Source organism: Lagenorhynchus albirostris, chromosome 6 (assembly GCF_949774975.1).
Source record: "Lagenorhynchus albirostris chromosome 6, mLagAlb1.1, whole genome shotgun sequence".
Lineage (NCBI taxonomy): Eukaryota > Metazoa > Chordata > Mammalia > Artiodactyla > Delphinidae > Lagenorhynchus > Lagenorhynchus albirostris.
The window spans coordinates 3,703,100-3,720,871 of record NC_083100.1 but is presented as its reverse complement, the minus strand read 5'-3'; the positions used below and the strand labels follow the sequence as shown (position 1 = coordinate 3,720,871).

The 17,772-nt window shown below is 42.2% G+C and overlaps 1 protein-coding gene across 2 annotated transcripts; it reads left to right on the top strand.

The window, feature by feature from the left end:
• The first annotated feature begins 5,177 nt into the window (after positions 1-5,177).
• On the top strand, positions 5,178-17,632 carry COPS8 (COP9 signalosome subunit 8). Of its 2 annotated transcripts, XM_060151768.1 has the most exons (8): positions 5,178-5,317; positions 6,373-6,443; positions 7,570-7,618; positions 8,824-8,956; positions 12,171-12,278; positions 14,380-14,442; positions 15,836-15,883; positions 16,610-17,632. In XM_060151768.1, the coding sequence occupies exons 1-8, from the start codon at positions 5,240-5,242 to the stop codon at positions 16,687-16,689; spliced, it is 630 nt and encodes a 209-aa protein (XP_060007751.1). In that variant the 5' UTR covers positions 5,178-5,239; the 3' UTR covers positions 16,690-17,632. The 2 variants fall into 2 exon arrangements, with proteins under 2 accessions (XP_060007751.1, XP_060007752.1); XM_060151769.1 differs by lacking the exon at positions 15,836-15,883.
• Positions 17,633-17,772: the final 140 nt, after the last annotated feature.

Here is a 17,772-nt window from a genome sequence, read left to right as displayed (position 1 = left end):
TACGTAAACATTTTGTGTGGACATATTTTCATTTCTCTTGGATGTATACCTAGGAATAGAATTGCTAGGTCACGTGATATCTCTATGTTTAAACTTTTGAGGAAGTTCCAGACTGTTTTCCAAAGAAATTGCACCGTATCACAGACCCACCAGCAGTGTATGAGTGTTTCAACTTCTCCATATCCTCACACATTTTTCTGCCTTTTTTATTATAACCACCCTAGTGGGTGGGAAGTAATATCTCATTTTGGGTCTGATTTGCATTTTCCTAACCAGTAGTGATGTTGAGCGTCTTTTCATGTGCTTATCGGCCATTTGTACATCTTCTCTGAAGAAATGACTACGTAAACCCTTTGTCTATTCTTAAATTTGGTTATTTGCCATTCTACTTTTGAGTTATTCTAAACCCAAGTCTCCTGTCCAACATATGATTTATAAAATTTTCTTGCATTCTTTGGTTGTCTTTTCACTTTCTTGACGTGTCTTTTGAAGCACAAAAGATTTAAGTTTGATAACATCTAACTTATCTATTTTTTCTTTTGATGCCTGTGCTTTTGGTGTCATATCTGAGAAACCAGTGCCTAATCCCAGGTCATGAAGACTTAACACTATGTTTTCTTCTAACAGTTTTATAGTTTTACCTCTTACATTGAAGTCCTTGATCCAGTTTGAGTTTATTATTGTATCTAGTATGAGATAGGAGTCCAACTTTTTTCTTTTGCGTATGGATATCTAGTTGTCACAGCACCATTTGCTGAGAAGACTATTCTTTTGCACACAGAATGGTCTTGGCAGCCTGGTCAAAAATTTATTGAATGTAAATGCAAGGGTTTATTTCTGCACTCTCAATATGTCCCATTGATCTATATATCTCCTCTAATTATCCATTGACCTACATATCTACCATGTATTGATTACTGTAGCTTTGTAGTTAAGTTTTTACATTGAAATGTGTGAGACTTACTGTTCTTTTTTCAATTACTTTATTTATTTTTGGCTGCGCTGGGTCTCCATTGCTGTGTGCGGGCTTTCTCTAGTTGCGGTGAGCAGGGGCTACTCTTTGTTGCGGTGCGCGGGCTTCTCATTGTGGTGGCTTCTCTTGCTGCAGAGCACGGGCTCTAGAGCGCATGGGTTTCAGTAGTTGTGGCACGTGGGCTCAGTAGCTGAGGCTCATGGGCTCAGTAGTTGAGACTCACAGGCTCTAGAACATAGGCTCAGTAGTTGTGGCACACGGGCTTAGTTGCTCCACGGCATGTGGGATTTTCCCGGACCAGGGCTCGAACCCGTGTCCCCTACATTGGCGGGCGGATTCTTAACCACTGTGCCACCAGGGAAGTCTGAAACCTACTGTTCTTAATTTTCAAGATTGTTTAGACTATTCCCTGTCCCTTGAATGTGGATAGGAATTTTGTGATCATCTTGTCAATATCTGCAAAGAAACCAGCTGTGATTTTGATCAGGATATGCACTAAATCTGAATGTGAGTAGTGTAGCCATCATCATATAAAGTCTTCCAATCCATGGACAAGACATGCATTTCCATTTCTTTAAGCCTTCTTTAATTTCTTTGAACAGTGCTTTATAGTTTTCAGAGTATAAATTTTGCACTTACTGTGTTAACTTTCTTCCTAAGTATCTCATTCTTTCCATGCTATTGTAAATGAAGTTGTTTTCTTAATTTCAGTTTGTTCATGGTTACTGTATAGAAATCAATTCTTTTGTATGTTGATCATCTATTCCTGCAATCTTGCTGAGCCCGTTTATTAATTCTAGTTTTTATCAGTGGATTCCTTAGGAACTAGATGAAATTTTGGAGTCCCGAGTTAGCCATCTTCCCGTTTCCAACCCCTTGATGACAACTGTGATTCTCCTCTGAGAACCGTTGGGAGAGGAGGGGCAACTTGCAGAAGTGGGGGCTAAGCTAAGGGTAATGGGTATGAGACCTACACTCTCCAGCCTCAGGAGCCCACGCTTCCCTGCTGCATGATGACCCATCCTTCATCCCAAGCGCACTGGGAAAAACAGCCTCCCGCCAGCCCCAAGGTAGCATCTCCGGGGAGCAGAGCTTCCTTCTGGTGGCCTCTTCTCTACTGTCTTGCTTTTGCAGCATTTCTATATCTCTTCTGAGTCCTACCTCCTGGAATTACTGCCTTCTATACCACAGTGCCCTTTATCATACCCTTTCACTCCATTATTGAAAGTTTGGGGGTAAAAACATAGGTACAGCACCATCAGTAACAACTTAAAACTGAATGTCAGCCACTGCAGCCCTGGAAATCCATCAGCCCTTCACGGTCACTTGGAATTCTCTGCATGTAAGCCAAGTCTCACCATAGGCCCCCAATTACTCCATTCCCCTCACATTCAGAGCCCTCTTTCCCTCTCCAAGACTCTCTTCCTTCCCCCCTGTAGCTCCCAGCCTCCAATTCCCAAATCCCTGTACCTGTCTGTTAAAGAAGAGCTTGGTCCTCTGACTGACACCCCAAACTCTACCTCTAACCTGTGATTGTATTTCCAAAGCTTTATTGTGATTTTCTGTTCAGCAAAAAACCCATCTATTGTCTTCATCTTTTAGCAACCCATATTACCTGCCAAAGCTTTAAAAATCATAGTTTTCCCTTTAAATGATCAAACTGCTGGAATCAGGTGAAATTTCAGGGATCTGAATTAGCCATCTTCCCACTGGATCCTTCTTAGTCAGAAGTAGGCTGGGAGCCATTCTCACATGTTGAAAATTCAAAATCTGGCTCCTCAAACTTTACGGAATGATCTCAGAATCATTCTGCCCTGAGTCCTTCTCTCTTCTGCATGATTAATGAAACTTTGTTGCTTTATTCCTTCAAAATATCTAGTTATACTAGCTATTTGATACCTTCCTATTTAAGGTTGGCTATTCTTCAAGGGACTTTTGTAGTCTTTTTTTTTTTTTTTTTTTGCGGTACGCGGGCCTCTCACTGTTGTGGCCTCTCCCGTTGCGGAGCACAGGCTCCAGACGCGCAGGTTCAGCGGTCATGGCTCACGGGCCCAGCCGCTCCGCGGCATGTGGGATCTTCCCGGACCAGGGCACGAACCCGTGTCCCCCGCATCGGCAGGCGGACTCTCAACCACTGCGCCACCAGGGAAGCCCTGTAGTCAGTTTTTATTTTTATATTCCATCCAATGCATTACTAAACACAATCATTTCCATGTGGAAACAGTGTTGATTCTGCAAAACTAATCAGTAAAGCCATCACTGTCTTAGCATCCTTAATAATTTTATCTTCTAGCTTGTGTTTGGTAAATGAAGTCCACAGGGACAGTGGAAACACAAGCAGAGAGACACATGCAGTGTGTTGTCTGCCATTCCAGAGCGTGTTTAAAATACCCCATGAATCTAGAACTCTCAGTGGATCCCCAATGGTGGGAATTCACCCACCCAAGACTCAACATGAGTGCAAGGCAACTGTGTTATGTCTTCAATAGAGTACGCTGGGTGCTGACATCCCTGAAAGGCCACATTTTCCCCTTAGAACCTGAACTGGCTTCAAATGCATAATGTAGACAATGGTGTCCTAAGAAACATGAATAATCAAGGAACCTGATCATATTCTTTCTTACTTGTGTTACTTCCTTGTATGATGCTAAATATTCCTTTGTTTTGAAAACAATAACGTAACAGTGAAGGGCAAGATAGGGCAACCCATAGTTCCTTTTGCTTTCAGTCCTCCCTCACACATCCATAAGCCTAACTAAGGTAGGGAGTGCTGGTAGGGCTTCTGCAAAAAACAAAGTGTGGTAAAAACAGTTGAGTTCATTTTGTGAAGCATTCCCATGTACGAGCTATGAAATACAAATTGTGTGATTTCTGTGATTCCACGTATCAGTTAAATGCACTTATATTTGCTTTTAAAACTGGCTTCCCAATGGATGGATTGGGAGTTTGAGATTAGCAGATGCAAACTATTCTACATAGAATGGATAAACAACAAGGTCTTACTGTATAGCACAGGGAATTATAGTCAATATCCTGTGATAAACTATAATGGAAAAGAATATGAAAAAGAATATGTATACACATATATAGAACTGAATCACTTTGCTGTACACCAGAAACTAACACAACATTGTAAATCAAGTATGCTTCAATAACAAATTAATTAAAATAAAATAAAATTTAACGGGCTTTGCATAAAGATGGATGGTAAAATTCATGCTAATAATTTAAAATTGTATTACTTTTTCTTTACTTAGGATATGAAATAGCAGTTTTTGAAATGATGTGAAAGTCTGAGAGACACACTGCGAATAAAGGGAAAAGCTTTATATTACATAGCTTTAATTGTACTTTCCCCTGTTTTTTGAACAAGGGACCTGCGTTTTCAATTTCCTCTGGGCCCATAAATAGTGTAGCCAGCCCTGCAACATGGGACAAATGGAAGTCACTTCCCTGGCTGTGTAGCCAAGGGCAGCAAAACAAAGATGTAAATAAATAATTCACAACATAATGTTCGCTAACGATAAGCACCGGGCAGAAAACTAAGGAGGCCAGGATGGCCAGAGCGAGTCAGAGGGGATCTGGGAATTAGATCTTGAAGCCCTCTGCAACCAATGTGAAAGACTGGATTTTAGGAATTTGTTGTTATGCTATCATTTTCATCAGAGCAACAAGATCTGATTTATGTTTCCGAAAGCATCGTTTCGGCTGCGGTGGCTGTGTGGGGAGTAGCCTGGAGGGAGGCAGGAGTGGAAGTCAGGATAACGTTGCAGTTCAGGCAGTGCTGGAGGTCCAGGCCAGCGCAGCTTCCCTCGGAGGTGGGGACGTGAGGTCGCCGGAGGGGAGCCCCGCAGGGCACCGCAGCGCCTTCACCGATGTGGCAGGGCTGCTGAAGGAGTAGGTGCGGGAGGAACCAAAAGTTAGGTTTTGAACGTTTAAATTTGCATGGCCTCAAAGCAAAGACGTCTAATCGTCCTCAAATATGCACAAAACCCCTCCCATCCCGACTTTGGCTGCACGCTCTTAAAGCGACTGGCTGCCTTGGAGGCCGGGCCAGTCCTCCAGAGCACCGAGAGCGCCGGCCAGAGCGGTGGCATACCCTCCCGACCGCAGGGATGTCTGCTGACGCGGCGGAACCAACGAGGCGCCTGCGCATGGGCGCTCGGCGGCATCGTCGGCTTTTACGTCATCGCGGGCGCGACGCCCCGAGGGACAGTCTGAGGTCCGGCTCGGCGGGGAGGTTCGGTGGCGGGACCGGCCGGGAAAATGCCAGTGGCGGTGATGGCGGAAAGTTCCTTTAGTTTCAGAAAGTTGCTGGATCAGTGCGAGAACCAGGAGCTCGAGGTAGCCATTCTCCTCGTGGGGTCGCTCGTGGCTTCGGGCCGCCCCGGTCTCCAGGGTAACGGGGCCTGGGGCCCACGGGGCTTGGGGCCGGCCCCTTGCGGGCGCGGGAGCTGGACGTGTGGAGTCCGGGCCGCCGGGGCCTGCTCCGAAGGCTAAGCATCCAGGCCTGGCCTCCCCCAACTCGCTCGGAGCTTTCTGTTGTTTGTCTTCAGCTAGTGAGCCCGAAAACGCTGTGCATCTTTGCTCCTAACATCCTTTATGCTTCTCGTATTAAACTAAATCTCTTTCCTCCCCATTGTGGGGAGAGGTGGAGAATATGTATATTATTAAAGACGTTTGTGCAGGCCTACACACAGACCAAGAAGATGTAACTTGTAACCTTTTATTAATTCGGAAAGCCCTTAGTCTCCTGTGATCACTGAAGCTTACCGTTTGTTTTCAGTAGGGCAGGTGAAGGTTATATCATGCAACTACTAAAGTAATTAAGGGTTTGTTTTTTTTTCTTAGAAAGGCCCTTAAAGACATTTATAGCATTGGTCTAAAAAGCTAATTAACCAAAGGAGGGAACTGCGAAGAAGCAGCCGCTCACTAACAGACGCTTAGTAGATGTCTCCTGAATGAATTAAAATTGAATGAGGGGAGTAGTGTCTTTGTAACTCAGCTGTGATGCTTTTCTCTTTATTACTCATTTATGTAGCTATTTAACATATTCGGTATAATGGGCAGAATCATATTGCTTTAGGAATCTGTTGGAAATACTTCCTATAATAGTGAGGCTATTTAAATAAGAATTTGAGAACTGGAAAAGGGATCCCATTTAAATACTCTTGTGCGTATGAAGACACAGAGGCCCAGAGGGGGAGAAGTCACATCTGATGACAGATCTAAACTTAATACTCTGGGTTTTTAGTGTGCAATACTTCTCTAAGCTGTCTCTCCATCTGTAAGTACTATAGAATATACTTACTCTTTAGATGAGTTAAGAAAACACTTCTAAAAATATAAAAGTATAAGAATAAATGAGGTTTTTTTTCTTTTGTTTTTTGGTCTTACAGGCTCCAGGAGGAATTGCTACACCCCCAGTGTATGGTCAGCTTCTAGCTTTATATCTGCTTTATAATGACATGTAAGTACCTTTTACCTAAAGCTAAGAGAAGCGTTTTCCTCAAGCAGTTATTCTTGCCTTGAAGTACCAACACTAAAGCATAGGCACAAGGAGCTATACTTTTTAGTGTAATACTTAATATGTTTATTTCGTATATTGAATCATGACAAGAAATTATTAGTCTGAGTTATTTTTAAATACACCTGTTTTACATATACCTTGTAAAAAACATTCCAGTTTGTTACGAGAAACTGCATTGTCAGTAAATTCCTTTAAATCTATTGATCTTTTCTTTATTCTCTTGTTATAAAACCTCTGTCTTTTATGACCTCTGTTTACTTAACTTCACATGTAAAGTTTACTTTACTGTTGACTTAAACTGTTTACTCAACTTCCCAGTCTCTATTGAGACTGAGAGAAACTGAAAGGGAAGATTGAGAAGACTAAGAGGAATTTGTTACTAACATGTATGACAGTTCTTGAAAGGTTTTTGTTTTTTAATTATTCCTAATTCACGTTCATTGAAGAAAAGTCAGAAAGTATAGTTGTGCAAAAAGAGTCCCTTGTAGTTCTGTAACCCACTGATGGTTACTGTTAAATTTTGTTTTAAATTCTTCTAAACCTTTTCATTTCATACCTTTTAAACTAAACTGAGATTTTCATTATGTCATATGCTTGATGTCATTCAAGCTTGCGAACTCTTTAAAAAAAAAAGAACTACCTTGAAGTTTTGGTGGCTCTATATCCACTAGTAGGACGAGGGGTCATGATAAGGAGAAAAGCATCGTGTACTGTGTATATTGTCAGGCAATGCCAGGACCCTGAAAGTGTATGAATTTGTTTATTTTATATATGAATAAATTATTTAGGCAGTTCTATTTAAGGCTTTGTAGTGTTGCCTCAATTTAAGATCTGTATTATTAATTTAAAAATTCACTAAAAATGGTAAAACATTACTTTGGTAAAAATATTTCATGTCTTTTATCTGGAAAACCACTGTTACTTCCCCTGGATAAACTCATTATATGAATTTCGCTCTGTATTTTATAGAGTATTTTAAAGTATACTTCTGGGATCTAGAATTCTAAACATTTACGGAGGTGATTTTTTTAAATTGCTTATTCTTTCTTGGGGGGGTGTAAATTAGGAATAATGCAAGATATCTTTGGAAAAGAATACCACCTGCTATAAAATCTGTAAGTAGTCTTCAATATACCTTATTACTTTAATATAGTAATGACATTCATTTAAAAAGCAATCTCTTAAAAGTTTCTGTTTTCTTTTTCATGTGGATCACAGAAATAGTTATTAAACTGGTATTAAAGTTTAAGAATAGATCTACAAATTCTTCTCATCAGAAATTGTAATTTCCCTTGGGTGGTACAGAAATCTGTGCTCAGCTCCTGCCGATCAGGTTTCTTAAGACACTTTGTAGCAAAGTGTCAATTTACGCAATAAACAACTGGGTCAGTTTAGGTAAAAGTTTGGTTTTTGTTGGTTAGGTTTTTTTTTTTAACTGATCTGTGCAGTTTCCTATAATGATATTTATTTTGCAACTAGTATTATTTACAAGAACACTCTAAAAATAATAATTATTCAGAGCATTAAGATTTTTGCTAATTAGGATTTTGGATTTCTTGTTTTTCGTGTGAGAATAGATGAACTCACTTAAAAGTTTCTTCCAAGATGGAATGAAGTAAATTTTTAATTTCAGGTGATTCACTGTGTCTAGCATAAATGTGAAGTGAATTTTTTGTACATTCACAGAGCATTAATAAGAATTCACCTAAATTCCTTTGTTCATTATTGATATTCAGCAGCAGATCAGATTAGCATTTATACTCTCTTTCTTTCCTCCACATTCTATTAAGTAAGTTTGGAATGTTCCTCCAGCTTTACTGGTTTAAAATAAAGCTGTAAATGAGATGATATTTCAGTGATATTAGTGGGAACTTTATCCTTAGGCTACATTTTATGACATCTTAGATTGGGAGTCTATATTATTAGCCATTTTGCTACTATTTTTGCCCTAAGAATAGGTGTATGTATTTTATGTACATGCATATGTGGATTAGTACATGTTCTGTATACTATACATAAGTATATATGAAATATAAATAAATGTAAATCTTCAAAAAACAATGTTTCAGATAACTAATTCCTAAACTTATTTGTGAAATATTGTTGGACTAATTTCCCATGCCTTAATTTTCTGTTATAATAAAACGTGCAAATAAATTCTACAGTACTGTTCAAAACATTTGAAAACCTTTTTGATAGTGGTTGGGCTGAAAAAGTAATTACACCTCTTAAAAGAAATGTTGAATTATGTTTTAAGATACATTTGTTGGTATATGTGCAGAGTGAATATCTTCAAATGAGGCAATGATATTTATTGCAGGCAAATTCTGAACTTGGGGGAATTTGGTCGGTAGGACAAAGAATCTGGCAGAGAGATTTCCCCGGGATCTATACCACCATCAGCGCTCACCCGTGGTCTGAGACGGTCCAGCCAATCATGGAGGCACTTAGAGGTAGTGTTTCTTTGTGGCTCAGAATTAAGTCAGACTAGACCTGTTCCCCTAAGGTGCCAGGGTGTTGAAGTAAGTCGATGATGTGTGTGAAAATAGGTACGCTCTGCTAAGTGAGTAGGGTTTTCAGAAGTCTTTTTTAGATTTGCTGTAATCATGCTTTGATTTCACGTTGCTTGAGTTTATGTCGGCAGCTGAGGACCTCACTGTCTATTAATTTAATTCTAGAAGTGAAGTTGCTTGTCAGTAAGAGGTGTTTTTTTTGCTACTGAAATGAAATGTAATATTCTAATAAGTCCAGGTCATGAGTTGGATAAGATTTCAAGCCTGCATGTTTGAAAGTAGAGACTGCTTTGGACTCTGTGGACCTCAGCATTTGATGGGGTTGTCTCCAGCTTCTGGATTTGCGATTAATCAGTTCAGTACGCAGATGCTCAAACTTCTTTTAATCACGCTGAAAGATTGCAAGTCTGGTGTGACATAGCACTGATCCTGCAACAAAACTCCCCCGTGCTTCTCTCTTTCCATTCTCCCACCCCCAGCGTTTGCTTCCAGTCTCTTGGTTCCCCCTCTTATATGTTGTTATACCCTCACTTCTTGTTACCTTGTTTCTCTGGCCACTACCTGCCCTCACTGTCCGCCCTTCTGCTCTGGAGGAATCAGTGAGCAGAAGTTCTTGAGAATCGCTCATCACTCTGGCAGGACATGTCAGCTTTTCAGGGGCAGGAGGGGAAGGTTGCTTCTGAGGTGCACCCGGTTCTTGGCGTGGTGAAGCAGAGCAGTGTGAGTGAGGAAACAGGAGTCGCTTCCTTTCAGCGTGGGGGAAGTGAGCAGGGGCACGGAGCCGGCAGCGGTGGGAGGGAGGCGTGTGGGGTCACTGCTGCGCCGGCGCAGTGGGGGCAGCTTTGGATCTCCGCACTGGAGGCAGCCTTAACCGCATTGCATAAGCCCTGAGGAGCGGGGATACAGAGCTTTAGCCAGAGCGAGACAGGGAGGGGCCGAGGAAATACATTCCCTGCCCTGCAGAATCCCATTCACGGAGTAAGGGAGCCCAGGTGCCACAGGCCTGGGTGGCCGCCGCCCTGGAATTTAAGGGCAGAGATGGGTTGGGAAGGACAGCAAGCTCACCTTCCCTTGTGTCTCCAGTGCCGGCAGTTGGCAGTTCCCGGTAGATAATAGGCACATTTAAGTATTCGTTGAACAAAAGAATGAGCGTTCTCTTAGGGTCTCCCCAGGACTGTCCCAGGATGAATTGCCAGCAGTATTAGGTGCGAGCTCAACTGATGCCACCTTCCAGCTTGTCGTTGTAACGCGTGCCCTCCTGAGGTTACACGTCTCATAGATCTCCCGGGCCACATAGTGACTGGTGAGAATGCAGATGTCAGATTCATTCGCGCTGAGAGGTTAAAAGCCGCCTGAGTGTCTAACTGGTGCCCTGGATCACTTAGCCTTGATTTCTGCTCTCCTTGTCAGTCTGCTGTGCCTCCCCTTGTATGTTTCTCTTCTCTCCATTCTGTTTTTCTCTTTCATTCACATTCTATTCTTGTTCTGTTCCCCATCTTTTTCAAATCTGAGAATCTGACCAGAGTACTTGAACTAAAGTGAATGTTTTTACAATATGGTAAGCTTGCCAAATGAATGTAGTTTTCGGTGCACCCTTGTATTTTCCTCTTTCATTGTTGCTCTCGGTTCTTTTCCACTGAATGTCTGTAGCCTTGAACGGAAAAAGTTCCTTCATCTCTAAGCTGTATTAGAAGTCTGATTTAAGGTCGTTTGCTGAGAGTTGGTAGCAAGAAGGAAGGAATTGGAAGAGGAGCAAACAGTGGCTCAGTGAAAGCTGGGGAGGGTGTCAGCCTCAGTGAGAAATGACACAAGGTGATTGACTGCCCGCGATTTTTCAGGCAGATGGGAGCACAAAGCCTAGGGCTGGGGTCGGGCCCCCTTGGGTCCTGGTGAGACCTTCCACAAGCCTGTGTACAGCACATACTTCCTTAGAGATGCTGGGCCCCTCAGGGGATATAAAGATATAAAAGCCCTCCTGCAGAGAAGTTCCTGATATAATTGAGACGATGGGGTGAGGAGGGGTGCAGTGTACACCACAGGTGGTAAAAGATTGCTTGTTCAATAAGTAAACGTTACTGTGAGTTCAGAGAAGGGCGGAGATTGCAGTGACTCCAGTGCCACAGGGAGAGTTTATAAACAGACCTGGGACTAGAAGAGAGGAGGGTGGTTCAGACCACACAGCAGCATAAACCCGACGCCGCAGGGATGAGAAGGTGTAAGGCTCCTCTCTCAGAGCCAGCAGGCCACTTTGGAGCAGTGTGTCTATGGGGATTGATGTGGCTGTTAGGCGGTGTCCCAGGAGTGGAGAGCGGATTTTCTTATGTTGCAGGGCTATCTTGTACGTGTATACTTGCCTATTAAGTGTGGAAAGTAAAATCCAGAACACTTGCTAAGCATGTTGAAGGCAGGTGGAGGATGCTTTGTGTTACTCAAGGAGCAGTGGGCGGGAAGACAGACCAGCTGGGCTCCACTTTCTACCATTTGGTTATTGTCTCTGCTTCATTCCTGAATTATTTAATGTGGAAATTTAAGCCTGGGGGGCGGAAATCCCACATGTGGTCTCCAGGGAGGAGGTTTTGTTGCTGGAATTGCTTGCAGCCCCTTTCTGTGAGGCTCAGTCATTCAGGATTTGCAGCTGAATGACGTCAAGAGTTCAGAGTAGACTTGAAAGTTAGGAAGGTGCTCTAGTTACAAGGTTTGCTCTGCAACTCCCAGGTGTGGTCCTATAGCAGAGGCCCTGATGAGAAAGGACAACTAATTATGGGACTAGGTAATTTCTGCTCCATTCTTTCTAGTTTTTATAAGTGAGATAAAAAAAATTTTGAAATATACATCCCCAGTACATCCCAAATTTAAATGAAATTTTCTTAGAGCTGGAGTCTTGTGTATATTAACTTTTTTCCATCTTTGTAATTTTTATTGCCACCTGAGATTTTTTGACCTAAGAGGAAGTGCATGTGTTTATTCAGCAATATTTGAGCCCCTCTTACATGTTAGGCGCCTACAGCTGTACCTGTAAACACAGAAATTTAGGTTGATGTAGTCTTGCTTATCAAACTTGGACAAGGACAGTGATGTAATAATTTAATTGTGTGTTTCAAAAAATGCCAGCTCTTGTGGTTCACTGTTTGTCAAACCTCCCCTCCCACAATAGATGCCACCCGGAGGCGAGCCTTCGCCCTGGTCTCTCAGGCATATACCTCCATCATTGCCGACGATTTCGCAGCCTTTGTTGGACTTCCCGTGGAAGAGGCTGTGAAAGGTATTTGGGGCTTACTTTTTACTTTCAGGGAAAACGGAAGTGTAAATTACAGGTCCACGGTCCCTTATCTGAAACCATTGGAACAGGATGTGTTTTGGAGTTCAGGTTGTGTGTGTTCTTTAGAAAGGTGCTGGCAGACCTGCACTGCACAAACCGTAGCAGCCAGCACCACGTGGCCAAGCCCAGTCGTGGTTCTGCAGGCAGCAGAGCGCAGACCCGCACGCAGGTGGCGTCAGGGAAGAGTGTACAGAAAAGGCTTGGGGGTTCGCATCAGATTTCGCCACCATGGCGGTTAAAGAAGACTTTTTGGTTCATAGAGTTTTTTTGACTTCCGCGTGTGGATGAGAAATTTCGGGTTTGTGTTTACTAAAGCACTTTTTGCCAAAGACAGGCAGCAGTTAGAGATGTCTTAGAACAGGAGCTTTGTAAAGGAATACTTTGCCATTTTTATGAAATTAACATTTGACTGTGTCTTTGAGATGTACCCTTGTTGCATGTGATTATTCTAGCTCTTTCCTTATGGAACCTCTTTAATGTTCCTGTAGCTATTTCTTATCATGGTACCCATGGTCTGACCCCTGAATATTTTCTACTTTTATCTCTAAGACCTTTGATCAACTCCTAAGCCCTACGAAGTGATAGTGAGCTCTCCAAGTTGATGCCTAGGAAGGAAAAATTAGAGCTGCTGTTGACTAAGAGTGGAAGGAAAAAGAAGGTGGTGAGAACAGTGAGTTACTGGAAGAAAAAGGTAGTGAATGGGGGGACAGAGTCAAGCATTCGATAACATTCCCACATCTGAGCCCCAGGTTACAGCATAGTTGTTACAAGTGGTAGAAAATGTGAGATGCAAGAAAATAAAGCATGTGCACATTATTTGCTTCTAAACATGCCAGGTGGGTAACATTATATTCATAATTCTGAGCTTAAAGTTTGTAACGTCTTTAAATTATTTCTCTTCCTTTGAAAATCAGCACGAGGTGGGGGTTTGGTTGGTGGGTTTTCTCAGGGAAGGAAGTTTTAGTTGGTCTGGAACTCGCATTTAGAAATCCCTGTTTCACCCTTCCGTGGTGAAGGCGGTCTCATCCCAGTATCCCTTTTCAGCCCAACTTTTCCCTCACCATTTCTTAACAGTAAACTAGGTGCTTGCACCCCACTCTTAGCCACTGGTTTCCAGATGTGCTTTTGCATTTTCATTTTTCAGGTCATGCCCAAACTGTCCCCTCCCCTTGCTAGGTTGCTGTAGAATATTAATACTGCATGTGCCTTGTGGCGTTGTTTTACGATGATGGATTCTCCAGTCAAAATATGAGCTCCACTAAGCACCACAGATTATAAATTTCCAAGGCCTAGCACAGTTCTAGACGCATAGACGGCAGGTTAATGAACGTTCTTATAGTAAATCATACTGTTACTTACTAATACAAACATTTATTTGTTTTGACTATTTTGAAATTGATCCATAATTTATTATCTAATAAATAGTATATCCCAGAGTCCATACTCTTAACTGACTGAGTGTGAATCCTGGTACCCTTCCCCATGCTAGCTACGTGACCTAAGGCAATTTACTGGAATTCTCTAAACTTCCTTTTCCACGTCTGTTCAATTATGGTGCTGTGTCCCCTTACAGAGTTGTGGTGATTACGTAAAGTGATCCCTGTAAGAGCACCTAGCACAGTACCTAGTGGCCAGCCTTCTGTGTTGTGTATGTATGCTGTTGTTTTTATTGTCACCATCGTCTTTGTTATTACTGATGTAATGATTATAGAAGATACTAAATAAGTCTTCCTTATGTCTGTCTTTAATAAGGTTTGATCAGGTTAATACTATAATATATATATATTATAGAAAACTAATCATCTGTTAGTGATTATAGCAGCCTGATAGAATAAAATCATAGATGTTTCAGAAATATTTCAAAAATAAGTTCCCATGAGAATGCTGTCTCTAGTATACGCTTCTAGTTAAAAATACACATTACAGGTTAATCTACACACGTCAGGTCTCCCGTACAAGTAGTGTCATTGACAGATTGTGAATCTTGTAAATGAAAAGTTTTTGGTTTTTTTAATTCATTTCTGTGTTAAATACACATTTTTAGGTATCCTAGAACAAGGATGGCAGGCCGACTCCGCCACGAGGATGGTCATGCCCAGAAAGCCAGGTAGGTGGAGCTCTTCGTCCGTCTTGCAGCACTGAGCTCTTGTAAGATCACTGAAGTTTTTCAGGCATTGAATTTGAATAATTTGATATAAAATTCTGCTATACTAACAAAATGAGAGTAACTCATGTTAAGTTCAGGTATAGGATGGACACTTAGGGTAGAAAGGATCTTAAAGGTCACCTGGGGCTTCCCTGGTGGCGCAGTGGTTGAGAGTCCACCTGCCAATGAAGGGGACACAGGTTTATGCCCTGGTCCAGGAAGATCCCACGTGCTGCGGAGCGGCTGGGACCGTGAGCCATGGCCGCTGAGCCTGCGTGTCCGGAGCCTGTGCTCCTCAATGGGAGAGGCCACAACAGTGAAAGGCCCGCACACTGCAAAAAAAAAAAAAAAAAGTCACCTGGTTTTACCTTAATTTTTTTAATGTATTTCATACATAAACTATTTTATGTGAGTGTTTCATAATCTTTATTACAACTTAATTTTTAATAAGTATTAATCTCTCATTCTTTTATTTATGGGGCCATTTCTAACTGCTTATTCTTAATATCTAAACTATTGCCTTTTAAAAAGATATTTAAAATATTCAGAAATTCCCCTTTTCTCCTCATGCTGTAGACACATAGACTCTTCTCCTAAACAAGATATTCAGTGGCTTTAACGTTCACAAAATTAAGGTCTCTGGCCTTTACAGGCCTTAAATGATTTGGCCTGTCCTCATTGTCTCCACCTGAATTCCTGGTCCCTCGGCCTTCCTCTCTGAAATGAGCCACGTTCCCTCCTGCAAGAAGGCTCCACTCCCTCCTGCTTACCAGGAGTGGCCTTTCCTGCCCTGTCCTTAGAGCTGGCCTCAGTGCCCACATCCATAAACCTTCTGATCTGCCTCATCCCAGAGTTCCTTCCGTCTGCTCTGAACCCCTGTTGTTAGACATTGTTGACCCCACAGTAAAGTGGTGCACAAATCTCCATGTGCTCGGACCTGCGAGGGTGCAGAGGAGTGATGCGAGGGGGTCCTGTCAGTCTAGATGGGGAGAGAAGACTGCTGCAGTAAAAAAGCAATGCAATAAAATAGAGCGTAACTGTCTCTGTCTGAACGCCACTGCATTAAAAATGACATGTTCTGGGCTTCCCTGGTGGTGCGGTGGTTGAGAGTCCGCCTGCCGATGCAGGGGACACGGGTTCGTGCCCCGGTCTGGGAAGATCCCACATGCCGCGGAGCAGCTGGGCCCGTGAGCCATGGCCGCTGAGCCTGTGTGTCCGGAGCCTGTGCTCCGCAACGGGAGAGGCCACAACAGTGAGAGGCCTGCGTACCGCAAAAAAAAAAAAAAAAATGACATGTTCTATGTGAAGGTTCTTTACAATGACTTCTGTAAATTGGGCTCTACATTTTATTTAGTTGCAGGGGCCCTGGATGTTTCCTTTAACAGGTTTATTCCCTTTTCAGGTATGTATTTTCATATGCTCATTTAAAAATTGTTTCATCGTTTTTCTTGTTTGCTGTTGTAGTATTTATTTTTCTTAGCTCTAATCTTATAAACAAGGGGATGAAATCCTAACTTGGTATTTATAATAGTACATCTGGTTACAACCGTGAATGTGTGGACTCCCCTCTGTAGCTTACCTGGAGGTAGTGATCCCCTCTGGCCTGGCCGCAGGGTGTCCTGTAGGGGAGGTGTGATCGAGCATCTCACCAGCATTGACACAGACGCAGCCCCAGGCTGACACTTAGTAGCTTAAAAGTTAGAAGTAAACTTTTGGGGGATGGGGTCCTTTGTGGGTTTTTTGTTCACTGACAATTGAGTAGTCTAGAGGAGTGCCTGGCATGTGGCTAGCACTAGGTGACTATGGAAGTAAATGTCATGTGGGGAGGGTCTTTCCAAGAAGGGCTATGTTCCCTTGGTAGACGGATTACCTGTTAAAAGTATTTTTAACCTTCGCATGGAAAACTTCAGTAACAGCAAAGCCAGACATGCCTTTACTCCCAGGTTGGGAAAACTACTCATAAAAATTGATGCTTCTTGGCTTGTTTTTTTTAAATGTCCAAGATCAAGGCAAAGCTAAGAAAGTTTCCGTATTGTTAAATTAAAGACATTGGAGGGCGGGGGTGGCAGTACCAAAGATTTGTGACCCTGGTGTCTGACTTGAGTGTGTTTCTGTCTCCAACGCGCAGAGCCTGCCCCCGTTCCACCCATCCCCAATGAACAGCAGTTAGCCAGACTCACCGATTATGTGGCTTTCCTCGAAAACTGACTTATCATTCTGAGTTCAAGATCCACCTTCAGCATCCTGAATACTGACAGAAAAATGTAAAATTCTTATTTTCAATTTTATTGGATGGATTAAGCACCTCAGCATTCCTTACTGAGTATGTGATAAAATACGTATATAATATAAAATATATTATATATATTTTGTCCTTAAACATGCTGAATGGTTGTTGAAACAATTCTCATTTTGTAATATTTGACAGTTTGGATGGAGCCCGTCAGTATTAGGCAGTCAGTTTATATTTCCTAGTGACTCGTGAAATACAGCTCTCCTGCTTCGTGTAGAACAGTTGTTGTCAGCTGTCTTCTTCTGCCCCAGCACACAGCACACTCCCATCTCTACCACAGGTTGACAGTTGCAGTGATGCGTCTGGGGTTTGAGAAGGACTGTCCCCAGGGGCAGGATCTGAAGTGCTGGGGACTCTAATTCACCCCCTTTGGAGAATATGCTCTTTTTCTCTCCCCTCCTGAGAATCACAAATATAAAATGCTGAGATAGAGCTGAGGAACAAAGGCCATCTCCCTAGTAACGCAGCTTGTTAACTTCAGATTTTTTTCTAAGAGTGTGAGTACATCCATTGCTGGCAGTGGAGGGCTTGCCATGAAAATGCAACTTGTCAAAGACATTCATGAGAAGTATTAAGTTGTAATATTTCCTTTCAAAAGAAGGGAAGTGTAAGTGTGGAATGCATTGTTTGGGAAAGAAGCGATTAAGTGACACACTCTGTACAGCTGTCCGCAGCCTTTTGGCTGCTTACGTCTGGCCCTTGGGTCAAGTTCTGCCCTTTGGAGAAATACTGAACAAGTCTTTCATGTTTTGTGTGACAGCCCTCTGAATGATATTTGAAGTTGTTTATTGTATCTTCAGGTTAAAACCACCCCCTAGTTCATTTATTCTGCATTTGTTCAATAAATATTTAATTGAATTTTTCAACTGTTTTTTCGAAGGTAGTTTCTAGAAGTTTCACTATCCTGTCTTCCTGTGGATGTGTTCTAATTTGTCATTGTCTCTTTTAAATTACAAATTTCTTAATTAAATAGAAATGACCTATATAGTGGTAATTAC